The sequence below is a fragment of the Lathamus discolor genome, chromosome 1, assembly GCF_037157495.1.
Source record: "Lathamus discolor isolate bLatDis1 chromosome 1, bLatDis1.hap1, whole genome shotgun sequence".
NCBI classification, from domain to species: domain Eukaryota; kingdom Metazoa; phylum Chordata; class Aves; order Psittaciformes; family Psittacidae; genus Lathamus; species Lathamus discolor.
The window spans coordinates 57,507,801-57,530,130 of NC_088884.1; the positions used below are offsets into that span (position 1 = coordinate 57,507,801).

The window sequence follows — 22,330 nt, forward strand, 5'->3', positions numbered from 1 at the left end:
TACAGGCTTTCAGGCAGGAAGTTTAATCCTTCTCAAGATGGACCTTACACAAGCTAGAGGAAGGATTCAGTCTCCCAGGCACCAGTACCTAGCATGAACACTATACATTACAGATCTGCAATAGGAGAATACCCAGCTACCTCATCTCTGCTCCCAAGTGCAGCACATGTCACAAGCTGTGACCTGTGCTGTTCCTTGCACCTCCTCTGTAGTGTTTAGAAGAGCTGCACACACACCACAGACACGTGCAGACCAATGCCCACCAGCTCCAACACAGCTATGCCAACAGAAGTGTGTACTGTGGACTCAACCATACCAGTGAAACTGCACTCATGCTGGAAGAATTTGTTTCACTGGTGGACAGCAGGGATTTTTACAGCACTAAGGCTTTGCTACACGGCCACATTTATCCTCAGACCACTCTGTCAATACACTGCCTGCTATTCTCGTCCGTGTAAAGCACTGATATAGCTTCAAAAAGATTTCTCTTCCTTTCTCTGCCCTGTACTCCCACACTCTCAGGAAGCTGTTTGAGCCTCTCAACCTCTCATTTTCTAATTTGCTATCCCTCTATACACACACTCAGAGTCCTCAGCAGCTCTGCTTCCAACCACAGGTGGCCAAAAATCCACCACAACCTCAGGACCGTGGGAGTGCGGAGGGGTACACAAACACATGCAGCACCACTACTTGAGATGTAAGTGGAGAGCGAGCCCCGGTTCCAAGAAGTGCACAGCGAGGTGCATTTGTACTCACCGCAAAGTGGCTGCAAGTGCGAGCAAAATTCCTCAGGGGTCCCCCAGTGCAAGAAAACTCTTCCAGGAACCTATCCCCCTGCCCTTTCTCAAGGCATTTAAGAACCCACAGTTCTTTACAGGGATACCCAGCAGGCAAGGGAAGATGCTCAAAGGGAGCTCCTTCCCCCAGCACTTCAACCACCTTTTCGTAAAGCTTCTGACTGAAGCTCAAATTGGCACCTAACTTACAAAGGAAACCTTATCTCACCCGTAAAACATGCAGGAACAATCTTTGAGAGTAATGGGAGAGGAAAGAAAGAAATGACCTGCAGAGAGTGGGAGACTATTATTTACGGGGCTGAAAACATCCTCCCACACATACACACACACCTTTCCTTGTCTGCTGTACTGGTCCCAAGTAAAACCTGCACAATTAGCATTGCTTGAGCTGAGCTAATTCACGGATGGATCCAGCAAAAATGCATCTCTGAAACTGAAGTAAGCCCAGCTGGAGCAGCTCCAAAACCCCCTGTCCAGCTACTCAACTTAAAAGGACATAGATTCTGTGCCTGCTCCCAAACAAGGTGGCAAACATTGACCATTTCAGCCTAGGAAAGGAAAAGGAAGGGAGTAACCCCTGGGAGCCAACTGTCAGGTCAGAGCCACTGTCCCTTAACAGTGCTTAGAGTCCACACCACCAGTGACGCTGCAGCACTGGCAGGACTTACTTTATAGGGGAGTGTTCCAGTTAAGGCTTCTTTCCTTTTTAAATTTAACAAGACAAAAACATTCAGCATTGGACCTCTTCACTGTTTGATAGTTATCCAGTCCATACAGTACTACTACCTTGGCACCTAGGTACCTGTGTATGATGCAAAGTGCTCAGCTAGGGGTGGTAGAAGAAAATCACATCTCTGAGATAGGACAGGACACAAAACCAAGATAGACAAGCACTTTGAATAAATCTGAAAGCAGATTAACAACAAATGGAGATTTCTTCCCATCGCAGTACACACAAGGAACTGATAATAAAATAACATCCAGATGAACGGAAGACAGGTGGACCAAGCATTTGGATCAAACAAAGCAGACCAAACAATTGAAGACAGCAGTTGACCAAATTATTGAAGTAGTTCCTGCATCATTTTCATACTTCTCAGAGATGTTCTCAGTGGTTTACATTTTGAAGTGGCTGGAGGCAACACAAACCCTCCCTCAGTATGTAAGCCCAGTTACGTTTTCCAACTTGCAGGCTCAGGAGGAAAAGATGCCTCCATCTGATGCACTGAGAGCCATGGAAAGTAGACTTGTATCACAGTCAGTAAGCATCTCTGCCTTCTTTCTCTGCCATCAGTAGTGCACACACATCAACAACAGGTGACTCATCCCAGCAAGGTCAGCCCTGTTGAGCCTCAAGTTGCAAAGTCTTGAGTTGGTGCAGGGGAGGAGACAGGTAATCAGACAGCAAGTCACCTCTTGCGGCTGCAGAGAGGCAACAGCATCAGTGCTACCTACTGTTCGGGAGCAAGAATGGTCAGTGAGTTGCCTCCTCCCCAACCAGGTTGCCAGTGAGACAGGGACATCATGCAGGCTCAGGAGTAAAGAGGAAAAACAAATGCTATTTTGTACCGTCATTTCCTATTTTTGTTGCTGTTGGTGCAATCATCTGCTAATCAGAAGTTATCATTATTAGAAAACACATCTGTATTCTGAGGGAAAGGTGTTGTTTCAGTCAACTTCCCCAGGCTGAGTCAGGGCAAAACCAAATGGAGAATGAAGTTCTGAAATGCTGAATCATTCTGCTTTGTACAAGAATACCTCAAAACAAAAAATAATAGGAATTACAAGAGAAAACTGGCCTTGCTGTTAACAAATCTCTGGGAATCTGACCAGACTTCTAAGAGTTTGCAGCATTTCTTTAAACCAAATACACTTTTTCGACTCATGTTCAAGCTTTCATAAGATGAATCAAAAGTAATGATTTTAGCTGTGTGACAAAATCCGTGCCTTGACTAGCTTTCATTATGGCTAGTGACACTGACTAATAATGAGTTTTCCTTTATCAATTATCTCTTGCTCAGTTATCACCATAGGCTTCAGCCGAATCCTCTTGAAATCAGTGGAGTACAGAGATCAGGTCCAATCAAACACAATTGTGTTATCTCCAGTAAATACTTGGGTCTTGAAGAGCAACTTCTTTCCTCCTTCAGCTGCAAATGTTTCTTTAGGTTTCCAAATAGCTTTGGAGGAGGGAGAAGAATTTCCCAAGTCTTTACCACAACAATCATCTAAGCTGTTATCAGCCAAAAGAAACCATTTCATTCGAATCTACCCCAATCAATAACGCTGGGGTAACACCAAACCGATAGCTCAGCAGTTGTACACTGTGCAGGTTTTAATACCCATTTTCATTACATTTTCAGTTCATTATCCTAGCCATGGTTCAGGCCTCCTTTTATGCACCAAAAAAGACAGTGGTAAAACACAGATAGAGTTTGAAGCAGAAGTTTAAGAAAAAAAGCCAAACTATCCAAAATCATCCTCAGTACTTCTAAACCCTGGGTCCTGCTGCCAATAATCCTGCAGTACTCATCGCCCCAGCAAGCTGCTGGGGCAAGATCATTAGTAATTATTTGTATTAGAGGCACAAGCAGTTTCCACCTATGATCTGACTCTATTTTGATAGGTATTATTGCTTTATAAAGGGGCAATCACATTAAATTACTTCAAGGTCACAGAGAATGCACTAGCAGAGCAGAGACTGAACTAAAACCTCCTGTATTGCCATACAGTACCTTTAACACAAGCCTATCCTCCCTGTCCAGGACAATGAGTATATATGCCAGGCCAGGCTGGCACATTTTTATAACCCCGTTGCAAGGCCAGCGTGGAAGATATAAGAAAAACAAAACAAGATCTATGAGCTGACCTGGTTTTCTATAGAAAGGCTGCCCCAAATACCTTTTACGCCCCATCCAATACCCGGCTTATACACCAACTTCCAAGGTAAAACTGTGGCAAGCATGGCTCACAGGGCTATCATGTATGGACTGAAAATATTTCCATGTTTGCATGTTTGGAGGACTCAATTTTAACAGATAATTGAAACTATGAAACGACCTCTAAATTAAGCACGCGGGACTAACTTCCTCCCCTGACCCAGAGAGGCTTCATGCTTTGCTGCATGGTTAAACAGCTCCAGAGCATCTGTCAGCATCAGTGGTACAGAACAGCATAAATTTGCAATGAAAGCGGGGGGTCTCGCAGTCAGTGTTCTCAGTCTCTCTCAGAAGACTCAAAAAGTGCAAGTGCCTCCTTTTATTAAAGCAGCATTCTCCTCCAATTAAACCAAAACGGCACAGCCAAGGTGTGTTCAGAAACACAAAGCAAGCCATAGGACGGTTGGAAGTCCGTGGATGACAGCAGTGGGGCCTTGCGCTAATACCAGAAGGCTCATTCACAGCTCCAGGCAACAGCTCTACCTTTCACACTAGAAGAGCAAACCATGCTGCTTCAGACCCTTGGTGTCTGCTGGCATAAGAAAAGGAGAGATCACTTCTCAGTACAACCACCACCATGTCTTCCTGATCCAGTGACCACTTTTCCTGTAGCTACTCCACCTAGCCTAAAGGGATGATTCTTGTAAAGAAAGTAGGCGTGCACCTTTAAAAGCTTTGTTTCTGATGTCAGGTAATGCAGATCTGGCCAAAGCTTTACTCTCAGTTTCATCAACACTTTAATCCCAGATCAACTGGCACCGCTGCCTGAAAAACGTGCCCTGCCCTCCTCCTGTTCCCAGCTGCTCATTCCCACCACCTCCACACCATACTCTGCCTTGCGCTAGCACAAGCTGTCCATTTTCACCTAGATCTGCTGCCCTATCAAGCACAGGGCCAGCCCATGGGAGGAGGAAGGGGAAGGGTGAGACAAGATCTTGCAGCGTGCTACCACCTTATCTTGAATTAAGAGTCTCATCAAACTACTTCTTCAGCAAAATAACAAAGGCACACTCTTGCAGTGCCTTTAAAGAATAGTTAGAGCAGCTTCACGTCAGCCCCAGGTTTGATATGGGCAGATACTGCTTCACAGAGGCACTGCTGGAGGCAGGGAAGGCTGGTATGACAGTACCATACAGCCACACCATAGGAGAATTCAAGAACTAGCAGGCTGAACCTAGGATGAAGACCCAGGACCCCTGCTCAAGTCGCAGTTTTCACTTGCCTCACCACATCTTGATCAGGACTCTTCTTTGTATCATGCTTAAACAGCCTCACCTCTTATGATGCCAAATCCTACTGTACTTCAAAAGAAAACACGTTATAGAATAGCCTGACAATACAGTCCATGCCTTCCTACATGCATGTTACAGCAACAAACAGGGCAGCGTATACAGAAAATACCCTCACCCTGTGAAAACGGAAATGACAGGCATAGAAGAGGCAAACCAGGAGGAGACTAGACTCTACATAGCCACAAATTCCTTGTGCCTGGAAAAACACTTGCTGTTCAAGAGCTTCTTAGCAAGCCCCTAGCCAGAACAATTAACAATGGGCAAAAGTGAGATGCGGGATGGAGAAAGAGAGGGCAGGAAGATAACAACACGGCCAGGCAAGCAGCCTGCTACTTTTGCACACCGGGATCTGTGAGCTGCCTTTTCATTTTAGGCAGAAGCTGTGCAAGCCAGCAGCAATGGGAAATCAGACAGGCTACGATTCTTCTTTCATCTGACACACTGTTAAGAAATCAAAGTTAAAGTACCTTCCACTAATGGGCTAAATCACTAAGTTTACCCCTGTACTGCCATATAGATTATCAAACCCTCACCTTTTTTTTTTCCACTAGAAGGACAAGATTAGATAGAATACTGCTGCTTTCTAAAACTAAGCATATCATTTAGCTCTTATTTCCAGTGACTTGAAGAACAAACAGACTGCAATCTCCGAGGGCTGTGTTTTCCCAGTAGCCTTGTCACCACCACTTTTAAGGACTGTGGCTTCAAATATATGAAAGGCAAGGTAAAACTGGAAGTGCAAACCTGAAGGAAAATGCAGTATGGTGACTGTGCGTGAACAAATCAGCTATCCATTTGGGAATGTGAGAAAGGGGCAGGCTGAGCACTGGGAAAGGCAGGCATGAGAAAATTTAGCCTTGCCTCACCAGCCTAAAAATGAAGGCTGTATTCAAGAGCGAGTGCATTGTTAGCTGTTCATTTGTCCACAGATGGCATTCCAGCACCCACTCCTGTAGCACCATGAACCACACAGATACTCAAAGCCTGGGTGGGAAACTGAGGAGATAAGCAGCCTGGTACAAACAGCTAGGGTATCAGTAGGAAACTAGAGATGATCTAAAAAACTCGGGCAAATAATACAGTCCTCAGTCACAGGATCACGTTACTTGTCCGCTTGCACACTGAGTTAGAAAAGTGCATGTCCAGACTCTGCATGTGGGACACAGACATACTTTAGCTGACTTTTGTGTGGAATGATAAAACTGTGTTCAGCAGTGGGAAAACTGAGTATCCTCAGCTATCCACATCTTTTAGGAATTCATGCTTCTGTTTTACTGTGTTGGTAATGGGTATTATGTCTTCAGACATTCAGGCAGCACTTAGGAACAGCAAAAGAGCCTGTTCCCAGAGGGATCATGCAAGCTGGTGCAGTGGGACAGGGCCTCAGGAGAGAGTTAAAGGTGAGCAGGTTGTGCAGCACAGACATCGCAAGTTCAGCCTGAAGACAGGTAAGTATGCACCACGTGAGAGCAAGCTGCTGTGGTGTCTGCCTGCTGTAGGACACCATTCTAGATGTGGGCCTTGGTAAAGGACACACAAGCATTAGCAGGTTTGATTAGCTCCCTTTTAGCCATCGCACTTTTCAAGTTCTAATTGCCAAGTAACTGCACTGGTGCAGGACAAACATGGTTTGAGAAACAGCTCAACTTGTACAGAAGGAAAGCATTTGGTGTACACAGGGTCTCAACAAGAAGGTCCTGTCTGCCAGCTTACTCACTTCTTAATCATTATGTGTAGAAAAATGAAGCCCAGACACCCAGTAAACAACACTTCCTCCTTAATTTTCTCAGCAATTAGGAACTTGAAGAGTCAGGGACTGAAAGGCAAAAGAGATTGAACTATTAAATCAAGATAGTCTCTCCAAAGCAGGCTTCAGGCCTGCTGATGGAATACATAAATGGAAGTACTGGAATTGTCCCTGTATTGTATAACACCTGTTCATCAGCCACACAGTCATGCAGTTACGTGTTTGGCCACCCGAACGAACGCATCCCCGTCTTGCAAGGAACTGCGTTCACTTGTCTCTTATCAGCCATCAGAAGAGGTGCGGCTGACACAGCACGTAGCACTTGAATTATCCAAGAATCTAATTATTTTTTCCACCCTCTGTCAGCCAAATCTTGGGAAGAACCTAGAGAAATAAAATAGGTCAGGGCACTTTACGCCAATAAATGGCGTCACAGCCCAAGAAGAGAGTCAAGGCCAGGAAAATCCCTAGGAATTTTCCCGAGCAAAGTCCTTCATAACCTGAAGAACATTGGCCTCATGCATTTCAGATGGTCAGGCTACCTCTGCTGAGGAAACATCACGAGATCAAGAAACAGAGCAGAATGTCCGATTCACATGAGGGGTTTTCTCAGCTGCTATTTTTCCACTTGTCAGAGGCATCCGTACAGCGTCCAGCACCAAAGTATGAAAGCCCTAAATGAAAATGGAAAAACGCAGTAGTTCTGTTCAGCCCAAACGTCTAAGTTAGCACCACATCTCCGGAAACACCCAGCGGGAAATCCTCAGGGCAAAAAGCACAAGGAATAAACTCCCCCTTTCACAGCACCCCACAGGTTAGTGGCCTTCTGAGCCAAGGGCTGCAGCTGTATCTTTACAACCAATGGTCCCAAATAGATCCATCTAGTATGAACTCTTTTAAAGCCAATTGCCTGTTTGGCCCTGCATTACAACTCCTGGCAGTAAATTCAGTGACCTGGCTGTATGTTGTGGGAAAACATACCTCCCCCTCTTTAGAGCTGCCAGATGCTTCCATCTGATCCTCCGTGTTCCCATAGGATGAGAATAACCCTTCCCAATTCAGCTTCACTCTGCCTCTTGTGACCTTCTAAAGCAGATTTTTACCCTTCCCACAGGAGTCTCAGTGGGCCCAGCTGGTTGCAGTTGCTGCCACAACAAACTCCTCCCCTTCACATCTTAATTCCTTCACTCTGAATACCACCCTACTTCCCTGGCTCCTGTCTGCCTTCCACCACTAACCTCCATTCCCATTGCCTGGAGAAGGTATGTAGAAATATAGATACCAGATCTCTGTTGGGTTCAAGCAGTTCCCTGCGCACATGGGCATGGAGAGCACCCCATGTCAAAGCTCCCATCTTGCAGCAGTGCTGAACAGCTCTAAATTTCAGGGTGTGCGGCTATGAAGCTGGCTGGGCTGAGAGCAGCACTCTGGGAGCTCTGGTGGAAAGCAGGGCAGAAGCTGCAGCTCTGGGCTGCAGGACTGCTCACCTGGACTCCTGCCCCCACCAGCATGTCTAGAAAAACCTGCAGTTTGTTGGAGTTTCAAGACTACAATACAAATTTTTCTCAGAAAAGCCAAAGAGAGAAATTCTGAACAAAAAAAAAGTCTATTTTTCAAGTCTATGTAATAATTTTAATCCACAAGGAAAAAATAGTAATAATAAAAAAAAAAATCAGTGCAACTGAAAAAGAAATGTTTCATTTGCTTAATAAAAAGTGCTTGTCATTTATTAAGTAATATCACCTTAAAAGGTACCATGTTCCTTCTCATGTGCAATTATCAAAACTACTAGCTTTCGTAGAACTACTTTATGCTCAGGGTTTTGACGGGGGACACTGCACTTGTATCACATTTCACTGTAAAGCCAAGTGCTGTGTATCATAAACAGCATGTCAAATAAAACAAAAATAAAACCAATCACCCAGCAAATGATTTGATATTTCCCAATATAAAACCCTAACTAAATCTGCATAAGGCTATCCGATTACTTAAATAGATACTTGTAGACATTGTATAGATTAGCAGAAAGAACTATATTTAGGTTGAAGACCATATTTAGCTGCACATCGATATGCTTTAATGGCTGTCCAACACCATGAATCACTCACTCTTCAGGAACAACTAAAAAGTACACATTCAAAACAATGTAAGAATTGATCCTGTACATCCATTCTTCCATTTGCCATTAAAAAAAGGCAAGTCACAATCAAAAGTGTGATGCAAAGTCTGTACAAATGACAACACTTCCTAGCGAGAGAGGCAGCTCAGTGACTGCCTGCAACATTTGGCCAGGCAATGAAAGCAGCAACTCTCCTGCCCATGGCTGCAAGCTCCGGCTGGGACACCATTTGTCACGTATGTGAAAAAGAGTTAATGTTTCAGGAGCACATTTCACATGGGTGATAATGGGAACTGGGAGACCTTTGGGAAAGCACAGGTCAACTCACATTTGGCTCCTGGAAGCAAACAATGTCTCTTCCCCACAACCAAAAAACTTCCCCTTTTTTAAATGCTGATCTGTAATTCCTCTTCCATGTATTCCCTGAAGGTTTTCCCCTCTTTCATTTGAATCTCAGTAATTAAAGCAACAAAGCCAGCCTCTTGCTAGTCCTAGCAACCCAGACTTCACAAATCTCTCCGAGTCACAGCCACAAATTCTTCCTTAGCTCTCTTCCCACTTACAATTCACCAGTGCTCTTGAAATCAGACTGCTGGGACCAAGACCTAGGAAACAATCCAGAGGAGACTAGTACACACTTGAGACCTGCCTTCCGGGGTGTAAAATTTTACATCGAAGCATCTGAATGCCTACACATCATCAGAACACATCTATCTTGCCTGGGACCTTGTCCCCAGAAGACAGGAAGTCACTGTTTCAGGAAAGGTTTAACAGACGGAAAAAGGAATGTTTCCCTTGTGCAACTGTAGCCCGTGTCGTCGGTCCTGTTGCATCCCCTCATACAGGCTGTTAGACTTAATATCTTCACCTATTCCTCCACTCTCTTAAAAACCCATTTGAACTTACAGTCTCCACAGCATCCTGCAGCAGTGAGTTCCATAATTTAACACAGATAAAGACTAGTAATTAGTTTTGTACTATCAGAAATAATTGCTCCCCATACTACACTCCTGTGTGATCATACAGATTTCTATTGTACCTCCCTCAGCAGTCTCCAAACCGGAGAGTTGTAGGCAGTGCAGTTTCTCTTCCTATGGAAGTTCCCCAAGGCAACTTCATTGCCCATTTCTCTCTCTTTTGGTGCTCTTCCTAGCAGTCAGGAAAACAAGCTCTAATCTGAACTGATACATGGCAGATTCAAACTACAACATACAGATAATCGCTATTTGACTGCCTGCTCCTTTCCCACTGCAGTTTTGTTTGCCTACTTGACCCCAAATTGAAAACTGACCTCTGTTTTCTTTCATTCACCAACCAAATAATTTCCTAAAACCCAGTCTCAGCTGCCAGACCAGTTCTGGGAGGTCTGTCAGCAAATAGGACCAAACAGCTCAAGGAGACCTCACCATTTCTGTTAAATAGAAGAGCCACCAGAGAGCCCCACTCTAACCTACGCAGATGAAGGCAAAAAACCATATATATATATATATATATACTGTACTTTCTGCCCACTTCTCCAAGCCTGCAAAACTCAGCCACTGCCCATCAGCGTGGTTCACTTGGCTGTGCTAATTGGCCGTGCATATGCTATTAATTCACTCTCTTCTTACTCTGAGGTCTAAGAGAAGTTGTAATTTGTCCCAGTTGGGAGGTAATAAAGCCAGCACACGGTCAGTCACGGACGGCTCTGATGACTCAGCTGGTGTGAGGTAGGTAGCTAAGACACCATCTCCAGTGTGTTTGAGCCCAGTGTTTACCATCCAACTTGCGATATGTATCTCGGGCCACATGCCATGAAATATTTTGCAGCCCATAACCTTCTTCCCCTGGAAGCTGCGCCCACACTCTTCCCCTAGTTCTCTTCCAGAGAACCCATTTGCTCAAGCCATTTGACAGCGACACAACCACTCAGACTGCCAACTGAGAAATATCTTTTACACCCATCAGCACTCCTGTTCCTGCAACCTGGTGCCCTTCCTGGCACCCTGGGACTTAGCAGGAACAAGTGCATCCTCACCCCTCTGTGAAAACAGATCAGCCCTTCTTTTCCTCACCCCCAGGGAGATGGCGGGTCCATCAATCCACAGTGACAGCACAGCCCCAGCCTGGTAACTGGCACCTACATGTACCTACACCAGGTTGCCAGACCCAGTACAGTGATGCTCTAAACTGGAGGGAGCTGGTCCTCTGGAGCTGGGGTGAGGCTGCCAGGGCCAGAGCCACCACAATTGAAAGGCAATGGCACAGCTGACAATGGCCCATGAGCCATTGATTTGCAGGCTTCAAGTTGCAGCCATTCTCACACAGTTGTTGCCTGCTGGAAACACCCAAGCAGCTTCTTACGGATGTGGCAGGGAGGATCCATCTGCCAGGGAAAGGTTTTTCCCAGTAGCCTCCAGTGATAACTGGGACCAACACCCTCATCCCAGAACCTGTGGTTCCTCACAGCCTACCACCTCTAACCTCAACTCCTGGACAGCTCTGAGAAGGTTTGGCTTTGTCCAGGCTTTAAAGCACCGGGCAGGTAGGAAGATGAGAATGGCCTTTCAAGAGGTAACACAGTGAAACAACCACTCCTAATCCATGAGAAGGAAATAGGGATTATTTCTGTTAGCGGGGGGAATCTCAACAGAGACCTCAGATGAGTTCCTTGAAAGTGGGAAGGAGCTTGCCAGTATTGCTGTAATGCTGGGTTTGCTCCCTTTGATCTTAAAGCACATCAGCAGAGCTTCACAGTGCTCCATCAGTGATGGAAACCACTTTCATGTGAAGTCCTTTTTAGGAAAAAAGAGAAAGGGAACAGAGAAATGTGTTTTGCAGATACTGAATGCCTTGTTGTGGCCCTACTAACTGGATAAATCTGTCTCTGAATTCTAGTACTGCTATCTCTGGCACTTTTACTAAACATTTCATTTATCTGGTAGAACTCCAAGCGCCTGGATTTCCACAGAATCCTATTCCATTTAGAAAGCATTCCTAGTTTCTGTTATAGATGCTTTTGAGGATCCCACTAAAGACATAATGGAAAATCACTTCAGCCATATTCTGATGAAATTCAAACTATATAAAGAGTATCTCTCTCCGCTGCATTCCATCAGTTTGAAGGATTCTCCTTACTGGATGCCAGTTGATTTCCTCCAGATTAAACTCCCAAGACTTTTCAAAACAGATAATTTCCAAGCTTGATCATATGCTACCTGAGCAAGTTTGGAAAAGCCCAAAGAAACCCTCAACAAATGCAGACACACATGAAAGAACCCCAAGCCAACAACCCACCAACACAACAACCCACCGAGAAATCACTCATTGTTCCTATTTATAACCACATTTCATTTTATTTTGAAATTAAACACCCAAACTCTGGATTTAATACTAGGCAGCTGTTAATAGTTTACCATGTAAAGCCTGGTTGTCACATTGAAAGTATTTTTGTGGGGTTGTAGTAACACTTAACTCTTGCAGTCACACCCAATGCTACTCCTGGCGTTATACACATCTTTAAAATGATTTACAATGCTATTTGTTTCTGTGTGCAAACATTCCACAGAACACCAACATAAATACCACAGGGAGAAGCTCGTGCTCTTTCATGCCCATTTCCCCTCCGGACTGTCTTAACCAGGACAGCATTTGCAAACTGTACAGGAACACCACTGAAGCAAGGAAACTGCATGTGGCTTAACAAGGAATAACCTTTGGAAAAAGCATTTAGATGAAGAATCATTTACAGCTTTCCTTAATTGCTATAGCCAGCTCACTTTGGAGCTCAGCAGCATTACAGAGGAGAAGCAATACCATCTATCAGTGAAAAGCTTATCTCCTTTCAAAATCCTTTATTTACCACTGCTCCAGACATTCCATAAACAAGTTCAACTTTGGCTGGAGTTTTCTGCATTAATTTTCCTGCCAGAAGTAGCATTTTTGGAAGAAAAAAAAGAAAAAAGTAAACCAGTATAATCTAGCCTCGACTTCCATATGTTTCATAGATAGAGTAGCTGTCCTCTGTGCTCCAACAAAACACTGCCTGAAGACAACTCAGCAACACCAGAACCAATATGGTCTAAATTTGGCTTAGGTTGTAGACCTAAAAAAAATAACCCACAATAGCAGGAATCAGCTGCCATGACTCTGCTGTTAAAGGCAGAGAGGCTTTGGTGGCCTGCCTGGTCTCTTTGCTCAGGAAGAGCCAAAGCACATACCTGGGCTCGGTTTGGCTTCTTCACAATTGCCTAGAGGAACATCCCACCCATGGGCTGTCCTGGGTGGCCTCCTTCCCGCAGGAAGCACAAGGACATATTGCAACCTAAACGTTAATTGTTGTGGCAACACTGACAGCTGATCACCAGCTGCTGCCTCTGCCAGCGGGTCCTCCCTTGTCAGATGATGAAGGTGTGTATGACCTGACGGAGAGGGATGCCCTCCTACCCCAGGAGATAACAACACCTGGGACAACTGAGTATGCAGCCTGCTCTGTGTTCGGCTTCAGGGAGCCCTGGGAAGGGTGGTGGTCAGGGGAGGGAAGGCAGCGGGGAGTGCTCTGGCAGCCACATCTGGCAGCCATCCCACCTAGGCACTCTTGCCCTCAGCCACAGGCAGGATTGTGGCAGAACAACTACGCCTGCACCTTGTGCCCGCCTCTCCCAAAGCCCCATTCAGTGTGGGCTGTGGGCACAGGAACACCACCCTGCCCGACAGCCGCCAGGACGCAGTGAAACAGCAGTATCAGGCTCTCTCCGACTGCTCAGCAGAGGTAGGCGACCCCTAACAGAAGGGCCAACAAACAAACGACAACCATCCCCGCTGCCCCCAAGCACCCTGTGAACCAAAACGCCAGGAACAAATCAGATCGCTCTGTCGCTGGTTCCTATAATAAACACAACTTGTTCTCATGCTGCATTACAAATACCAAGCCTCACTACTGCACAACAGAGGTACATTCATTATTATTGCATGCCTGTTTCACAGATAGGGAAAGCAAAGGCCAAAGAGAACATTTTCAGAAGCACTGGCTTTTAACTTGCTGTCACTCTGGGGATGCCTGGCTGAAGGCACTGAACCACAAATACTCCGAAACAAACACATGTCAAGAAACAGAGCAAAACCAAACCCAAATTAGCCAGTTTCCGGACTGTAGGTCAGAACCACACTACTGGCCAAAAACACGGGTTGCCTTAGCTCTCCCTTCTCACAGTAAGCAGGTTATTAGGAAAGCTTCTGTCAGGAGACTTTAGAAGGCACACACAGAAGGAGCCAGGTAACTTTTCCAAAAGGCAGGAACATCACTTCTGTGTAACTGTACAAGACTTCATCTCCTGGTTATCAGCATTTCTATCAGCACAGCGCTGCTTAGCCACCTCCCTCCGAAAGGCACATTGAGATGCAAGGTGCAATATGCATGTAAATTATCATTAAAGCATCCTCTGCTTCACTGGGGCATTTTCAGATTGGGGCTGCTGTTTTAATGGGTTGCCTCCCAGGAAACTGACTTCACCTGTAATGACACAGTGAATGCTAATGACCAGTGTTTAATTGGGGCAGTGTTAGTAAAATTTTGCTTCAGAGGGATTCAATTTAGCTGGTGCCAAGGAGTTAAGTGATTAATCAGGTGTTAAATACTATGTACTTCTCCCATTCAAACCTACACCCACTGAACTTAATGAGAGTTTTGTCATTGACATTAATAGAAGAAGGATCCTCCTCCTAGTAAGTAAGTTCCTTCATAAACACTAAGGAACATACTCCGTACTAGCAGATACTCAGCCTTGGTTAAGGGTAACAGAATTCTGACCATGTGGTGCTGAGCAGTCTCTCAGCATGGAAAGCGTTTGGTGGGAGAGCGCTCTTTGCAAAAACAGCATCAATGAAGTATTAGGAGACATAGAGCGCTACTTAAAAATTAACTTAATCTGGGGAAGCCGGTTAAGATTGAAAGCTCAAACACTACGCTGATTCTTTGCCCTTTGGCTTACACTATCACTCCTTCCCCCCCCCCCCCTTCCTTTTCCAAATGATTACAAAGTACATCCTCGAATCCAAAATAAGCACCAGTGAGACAAGACCTTGAGCTACAGGGTTCTGTGCCGACTCCTGCAGTACCCATGCGATCGCAAGGACCATCACATACAGCTTACTGCAAGAGAAAGCTCTCCCATCCACCAGCATACAGCTGCATAAAATCTCCACCGGAGTCAGCTGTGAAACCCAGCTCACAGGAAGGCTCCATGCCTTCAGTGCTGCCCAACAAAAGCACTCTCAGCTCAAGCATCAGGCAGGCACACACAGGGGAGCCTAGGCTCGGAGCAGTCCTGGACTGGGAGATTTTAAGCAGCTGATCCCCCCCATATTCCCAGTTTCAGTTCCCCCACAGCTCTAAACTTTTGCCAGCACAATTGTTTGTGGTTGCGTGGCAAATCGAATTGAGCAACTGAAATTGCCAGATTTATAAAAAGGAAAATAAATCACACTGCACCCTTTGGTACCCTTCTATTTGCCTGATGAATTTTGAGCCTCCATGTGACACCATGGTGATATTCTCGAGGTATTAAAAATTCAAGGGGAAAACAGGGAGATCTCCACAATCAGAAAGTTCCAGCTGAGGTTTTAAACAGAACTCATCACCACGTGGACCTTAGTTAATCACAAAAATCACCACCTTTGTCTAAACTTCTAGCCCTGTCTCCCTTTGAGCCTTTGCCCTCCTATAAGCTTTTGCCAAGATGCTTACACTCTCCCTGTGCCTCAGTTCTCCCACCTGGGGGAGGAGAGGTGAGGCTGTAAGGATCACTTGCCAATACCATAACAAGTGCCAACGTCATGTCAGTATATACAATAATATAATCAGCTAACTACTATGGCTCAGGATCAGAGGAACAGGTTTACTACCAACGTAGCCATGCCAGCACCTGGGATGAAAAAGGCTTGTCCGAATACCGCGACCACACCACATGTCCTTTCCTGACCCACCTCGGAGTGAAAGCCCTCAGGTGCTTTCAGACTGGAGTACGCCACAAGCCCGAAGCCTGTTGGTTCACACAGGGTTCACTGATACCCTAAGCTGTAACAAACACTGAGGGTCCAACCTTCACACTCACCTCTGACACCCAAGATCTGTTTCTAACTCCAGCGATGACTTCTCTCTTCAGCTTTAGACTCTTTCTGCAAACGCTTAACTTCCTTGCCACAACAGCACGGTTGGAGTTACTGGGTCTGCTTGCCATCAGCCAGGCAAGCACACACCCAAGCGTTGGCAAGATCAGGATATTAGCATTGGGTTTCTCCTCTCTTGGAGGAAGAGAATGTAAGCAAGCACACGTACTTGCTGCAGAGCGAGCACGTATCAATATACAATCACACATACATACTGATAAGTACCTGACACAAACCGAGATATTACTGCAAGTTCATGTTGATTACCAGTAGTTAAATATATACCAAAACTTCACCTCCTTTGAGCTTTCCTACATCTTCCTGGAGCACTTCTCTAGTAAGGTGAAACGGGGAGACGGTGCACTGAGCAGCTTGGGCATAAACAAAGCAGCAGCCTTCACTCCCTCTGCTGAAGCTGCCTGTGGTTCATCACCTCAGTTGGTGCGGCATTTACTGCATGCAACCTTGATCCGTATTGCAGGAGGAAGGGAAAAAAACAAATATATACAAAATACATCCTCTAGCACCACTGCTTCCAGTTCACAGGCCCCTAATGAAGCTCTGCAGCACCCTCACAGCACAACACTTGGCTACTAATCAGAACAACACAGCAGCTTAGCACCAAAGTCGGAGTAGGGTGAGGAGCTTGCTCCTCTGCCCCGACCTCACGCTCTGCAAGCCGGGCTGACACGCTACAGAAATCATCACTCATACCCGTATAATCACACTACCGTTTACACAACACCTCTTAAATCCAGCTGCTGATTGCATCCACCTCTAACTCCTCCTGGATGAAACAAGCATCCAGAAAGCAATGGTTGTTAGAAAAACCGAAGAGAAAATTACCCTGAATGGTTTGACCGGTGAAGAAATGTTATCATTGGAAATTCACACTTTGGTCTGAAAATATGTACTTTCTATGTTTGAAACTAATAAAACAATCCCCCCAAAAGCCGGTAGCAGTAGTTCCTGTTCTCTGACAAAGATAACTGCACGAGTCAGCATGTAAACAAACTACACACTGCAAAATGAAAATAAGTTCAGACCCCGAACTTTAGAATCAGTCGCTTAAAAAACACATCAGATTCCCAGTATCTGCCTAAACATCATGAAAATTTGGCGTTTAATCACTTCAAGACTCAAACAGAAGTTTGCCTGTACCTCCTCTTGCTATGTAGTAAACCCCTTAGAGATGATTCTGTAACATACCTTCGTGAGGCTAGCGAAGGACCAGCTTCACTGTTCCCAAAATTAACAGCAGCGCTATCACCAACTTCAGTAAGAGCAGAAGTAAGGCTCGTATTCTCAAAACGACACACATCGAAAACAAGGAAACACAGCTCATCTGACACTACTTTTTCATGGCATGCATTTGCATTCTTCTGTCCAGAGAACACATCCTACCTTTCCACAGGATTTACTAATAAAAACAGTAGTTATATTTCATTTTACATACGCATACATATGTATAGGGATCTGCTTAGTTAATTGTACACGTTTTGCCTGCACTAGCATTTTACCACCCTGCAATGCGCATACAATACCCCATTATCCAATTTGTCCGTCTGCGTTATGAAAAGTCCAACTAGACTCTCTGAGCCACGAGACTTCACGGGACACAGGCCTGATCCCATTTAACTCAGCAAGAGAAAATACACCCCCAACTTTTCAAACTGAGGTCACAGTACATAGAACATAAGACTCCCATCATAAACATACGCAAATTGGGACAAGCAAACAAAAAAAGCATCATGGTGAGTAAATATGTGTTCATTCCAGGCTCTTTCCCTTAAAGCCTGGAAATCACCTTTTCCTGCCAGTCAGGGAGAGACAACTGTTAAAGCGCTCTTAACTCGGGCAGTTAGTCGTGAGCAGGAGGAAGATTCCTGGCTGGCAGCAAAGCAACTCCTCCAGAAAGCGCACGACTGGAACGAGACCGAGGGGTGAGGGGAGGAGAGGAAAGCACTATTTCTAGCAGATAGGAAGGGTCTGGACAAAAAAAGGGAACTCAATTTTGTTTCCATTTTCTCAGCTTTACACCGCCTCCACTTAAAACCAGAAACTTCACGGGGCAACCCCTCTTTCAACAGGCCAAGCCACGGAGAAACGGAGCCCCCAGGCCCTGGCAGCACGGGGCCGGGCTGTGCAGCTCCGGCTCCCCTAGCTGCTGACGGGCAAGAGATGCTAGTAAATGCAGTGAGTAAAAATTAAGAACACGGGCATTGCGACAGGAAAGGAAAGAGGAAAGGAGAAGGAAAGCCCCACATCCCCGTGCGGGTGGAAGCAGCAGCGGCTGCTTGTCCCCGACGGCAGGAAACTTTCTGCGAAGTTGCCGTCGGGGGCCGTCGGGCCACCAGCCCCGCGGGAGAGGCGAGGAGGACGGGAAGGGGGCCGCGGCTCCGTTTCAACCTCCCGTCCATCCGCCAGCTCCTGCCGTGAGGAACCACGCCACGAAATCTCGGCCGCGGAGGCTCTGCCCTGCGTGTCCGAGAGGGGGGCTTGGGGAGAGGGGAGGGCGCACCACGGTGACAACCGACGGGAGCCGCGTCCCTGTGTGCTCCCCACCCGCCTCCACCGGGAGCTCCGCGATGCCTCGGCCGGGGGCTGCGCGCTGACAGGGGCCGGACGGACACGGGGATGGAGCTTTACCTTGATGCAACACTGAGCAGGAGCCTCAGACATCTCTCAGCAGGGAAGCGGCGAAGCCCGGCGGGGCGGACGGACGGACGGGAAGTTCTCGGGCTTTCCCCACTTTCCGCTCCCCTCCCGGCCCGTCCCCTCAAGGGGAAGTTTCCGCCGCCACCATGGCGCGGCCCACGGAGCTGCCCGGGGGAGAGGCGGAGTCCCCCCCCGCCTTGCCGCCGGGGTCCCCTCCTCAGCGGTACCGGTGCCGCCGCCAGCCGCGTCCTCCGAGCGAGCGCGACCGTGCGTGCGTGTGCGTGTGTGTGTGGTGTGCGTGTGTGCCCGCGTGCGGCGCGGGGGGAAATGGAAGTGGGAAAAGGGGGGGAAGAGGGAAGAAGGGGCGGCGCTGCCGTCACGGCCCCGCTCCCCTCCCGGTGTTTTCCTTCCTGGAAGAGAGAAACCGAAAGGCGGCGGGGGAAGGGAAGGGCCGGGCGCTGCGCCCCGCCCCGCCCCACCGCCGCTCATTGATCCGGAGTTTCGGGGCCGAAACTGACGTGGGTTCCCGGCACCCCGCACCGCCCCTTAAAGGGCTCGCGCCGCCACGAACAGCCACTACCGGCGGGGGGCCGGGGGGGCGGAGGGGAAGGCGGCGGTGCCGGTGCCGGTTGCTCCGTCGCCGTGGGCGCCCTCGGGTGCCGGGGCGGGCAAAGCGGAGGGAAAGCTGGAAGGGCGCAGCCGCGTCGCGTCGGCTCAAGTCGGTGTCGTTTGACGCCGCGGGCCCTTTAAATGCCGCGCGCCGGTACCGGCGTTCAGCGGCGGAGATGAGCAGCGGGATGAGCGAACGTGGCTGGCGGGGAGGGGAGGGATGGGATGGCAGCGGGCGGAGCGGCGGCCCGCGGGCAGCACAATGGCCTTTGTTCCATTTGTTCCACCGCCGGAGCGGCCCCTTTAAGAGCCCCGACCAGGAAATGAGGCTCGGGTTACGGCGGGGCACGGGAAGTCCGGGGCGGAAGCGCTGCCTGCCGCTGTGGTCCTGCAGCCTCACGCCCGGTCCGCTGCCCCGCAGATCCCCCCCGGGCCGTCGGTGAGCCCCTACCCTTCGGAAGGTGGCCGTCCCCTCGGAGAGACGTTCTGGAGCCTGGGGCTCTGCCCGTGGTTAAAGCCCGGGCCGGATGGCAGCAGCGCGGAAGTTCAGATCGGGGTTGTGTCACCCGCAGCTTATGGGGTACATGGTGTAACGTGCGTTGTTTTCAGCTGCAGTGGAACAGGGCTGGCCTTCCCCACTCTGTGGCTCCTGCGGGCGCAGGACTGGGTACAGCCAGAGCCCTCCTGACAGGGGTGGGAAGAGGGGTCGGGAAGGCAAACCATAACTTGTCCCTCTCATCATCTAAATCTCTCTTTGTGATTTTTAGAGAGAGGTTTTGGAGTCCTGGCTGGTTTTTGGATGCACCCACTTCATTGCAAGTTAGGAACGTGCGTAGGAGCACAACAGCCCTGCTTGTACCCATGTCACTGAAAGGCAGAGCAACTTCTGGAGCGTGCTGGAAGGATGCTGTGCCTTGGAATACAGTAGGCTTGTATTCAGTGATTCAGTGCTACTGAAAATAGCAGATGAGAGGCAATCCTACCATGGTGTTTTTAAAGCAAGCCTCAGCACATATGTGGCATTTGCTTAGCTGTGGCACGCTTGCATCAAATGCAGAGCTGCTTCATCTACATGGCCCAAAGGCTGGACTGCTGGCATCTCCTGGTAGTCCCCTCTTGGTGGGCTACTGCAGGCCATTTTCCAAGCAGGACTGACTCCCCACAGCCTCTTGCAGCTTCACAGTGGCTAGTCCCTGAAATGAAATGAGGAAGATGGAGGGAAAGTACTATTCCCTCTCAGCCTAGCAGCCAATGACCAGTAATACTCAGTAATAAACTCAGTAATAAAGGATTCCAACTCAGTAATAAAGGATTCCTATTTACCTGTCTTCCCTCAGCATGGCTGAAATGCTGGAGCAGAGTCACTGCATCTCTATCACTTTTACAATGCCGCTCTCCCCTATTATTCTCTCTGCTTCATCACTATGATGTTCTCCCTTTCTACCTGCACGATTACCACTGCCTTTCCCAAGTGCTGAGTCATTATTCTGTATCTCACAGCAAGTTGGGGTTCCTTTGTGATTCTTTATATTAAATGCAGAAATCAGAGATGGAAAAGACCTGCTATGTCACCTGCTTCGCTCCCCTGTAGGTAGAGGATTTGCAGCACATGCTAGATTGCTCTGTCTGCTTTAGTTTTAAATGCCTCAGGTAATGGGGCATTTCCTTTCAAGACTCTTTTTTTTCAAGGCTATTTCACACTCCAGCAAGTCCCATGGTCAGGAAGATATTTGTCCTAGATTTTCATTTGTCCAGTTTCACCCAATTACACCTGGCTATAACCAGGAGTATTGTATTGTATGGCCCTAAACAAGTTTTCCCCTCTGTGGCTGTTTGTACGTTGCATGCAGGTATCGCTTTTTCCCCTAGCTGTTGCCGTTCCTTCTTTTTATCTCCTTTGATTCATCAGTCCCTGCGGCCGCTTTATTATTGTCATTGATCTTCTCTAATTCCCATTCAATTGGTCATCTCAGCCCACAGCCCACAGATGACCACACTTAGGGACAAGTATCTGCCTGATCCTTTGTGAATGCAGCCAAAACCCCATCATGGTTTAGTTTGTCCCCAACCTGCCCCAGAAGCTTATACAAAACTTACCGCCTGCCATTGCCCTGAATCACAGCTGGTCCTGTCACTCCTCTGTGTTCCCTCTTGCAGTGCAACCGCAATCTCTTTTTCTCCATGGAGACTGGTGAAGCTACGTGTCCCGAGCGTTTATTTGTCTGCCTGGAGTTTCAACATTTGTTCCTTCCGGGGTCACTGACAGCTGCTGTTCCTCCCACTTTGATTAATGGCCCTTACAAATATGGGCCTTGATCCATCTCTCAACAGGTTGCAAGTACCTGTCCAAGTTCACAGTCTGGTTTAGAGCTGTTCTCTTTCAGCTCTTTCCGCTCTTTTTTCCACTACTCCACTAAATGTGAGGGCAATGGATGGTAACTAGAAAAGGTAGGGAGGTAAATGGTGAATGTGTAGGGAAGGACACAGTCATGAGTGCAGTACCTTTCCAGCCGGAAGTCAGTCCCATTGAAGCCGCTGTGAGAAAACATGACTGGACAGAACATACCACACAACCTTGCCAACAGAAGCAGATATGCCTCAACCATGCTAACCAGGTGCTAGCCACAGTGACTGGAGAACATCTTTGAACCCTTTCAGCAAGGAGGGCCAAAGTCCTTGTAATGTGTTAGCTTGGTTCTGCCCTCGTTTCTCTGACCTGGTTTCTCACTGTTCCTCTCATTAGTTCTGTCTCTTGAGATGTCATGGTCCTGGCTGCTGCACCTTACAGGAGAAGAAAACTGCTGCCAAATCTCCTGGTGAGAAGGGTGGTCCTTGCCTGCAGGACAGTTGCTCTGGAAATTTGAGGAGAAAGCTTCTGCAGCTGTCAGCTCCCCTTTAAATCCACGCTGCGTGGAGATTGCACAGAGCAGAAAGGAAGTCCATTAGCTCATATTAAACCTTGAGCAGGCTCCCAGTTAGCTTCCTTCCCTCTCACCTAGAGGCTACTGCTTAGTTTATCTCCA

The 22,330-nt window shown here is 47.5% G+C and overlaps 1 protein-coding gene and 1 long non-coding RNA gene across 3 annotated transcripts in view; one reads left to right on the plus strand and one right to left on the minus strand.

The window, feature by feature from the left end:
* The window catches only part of ETV6 (ETS variant transcription factor 6), a 137,191-nt gene extending 118,004 nt beyond the window's left edge, over window positions 1-19,187 (minus strand). For both annotated transcript variants that reach the window (XM_065672593.1, XM_065672588.1), the window contains exon 1: window positions 18,690-19,187. In XM_065672593.1, the coding sequence (XP_065528665.1) occupies window positions 18,690-18,722 (33 nt within the window). In that variant the 5' untranslated portion in view covers window positions 18,723-19,187. The remainder of the gene's footprint in view (window positions 1-18,689) is intronic.
* Window positions 19,188-19,560: 373 nt separating this feature from the next.
* On the plus strand, window positions 19,561-20,616 carry LOC136007152 (uncharacterized). Its single transcript, XR_010609507.1, has 2 exons — window positions 19,561-19,887; window positions 20,075-20,616. It is a non-coding gene; the product is annotated as an uncharacterized LOC136007152 (long non-coding RNA).
* Window positions 20,617-22,330: the final 1,714 nt, after the last annotated feature.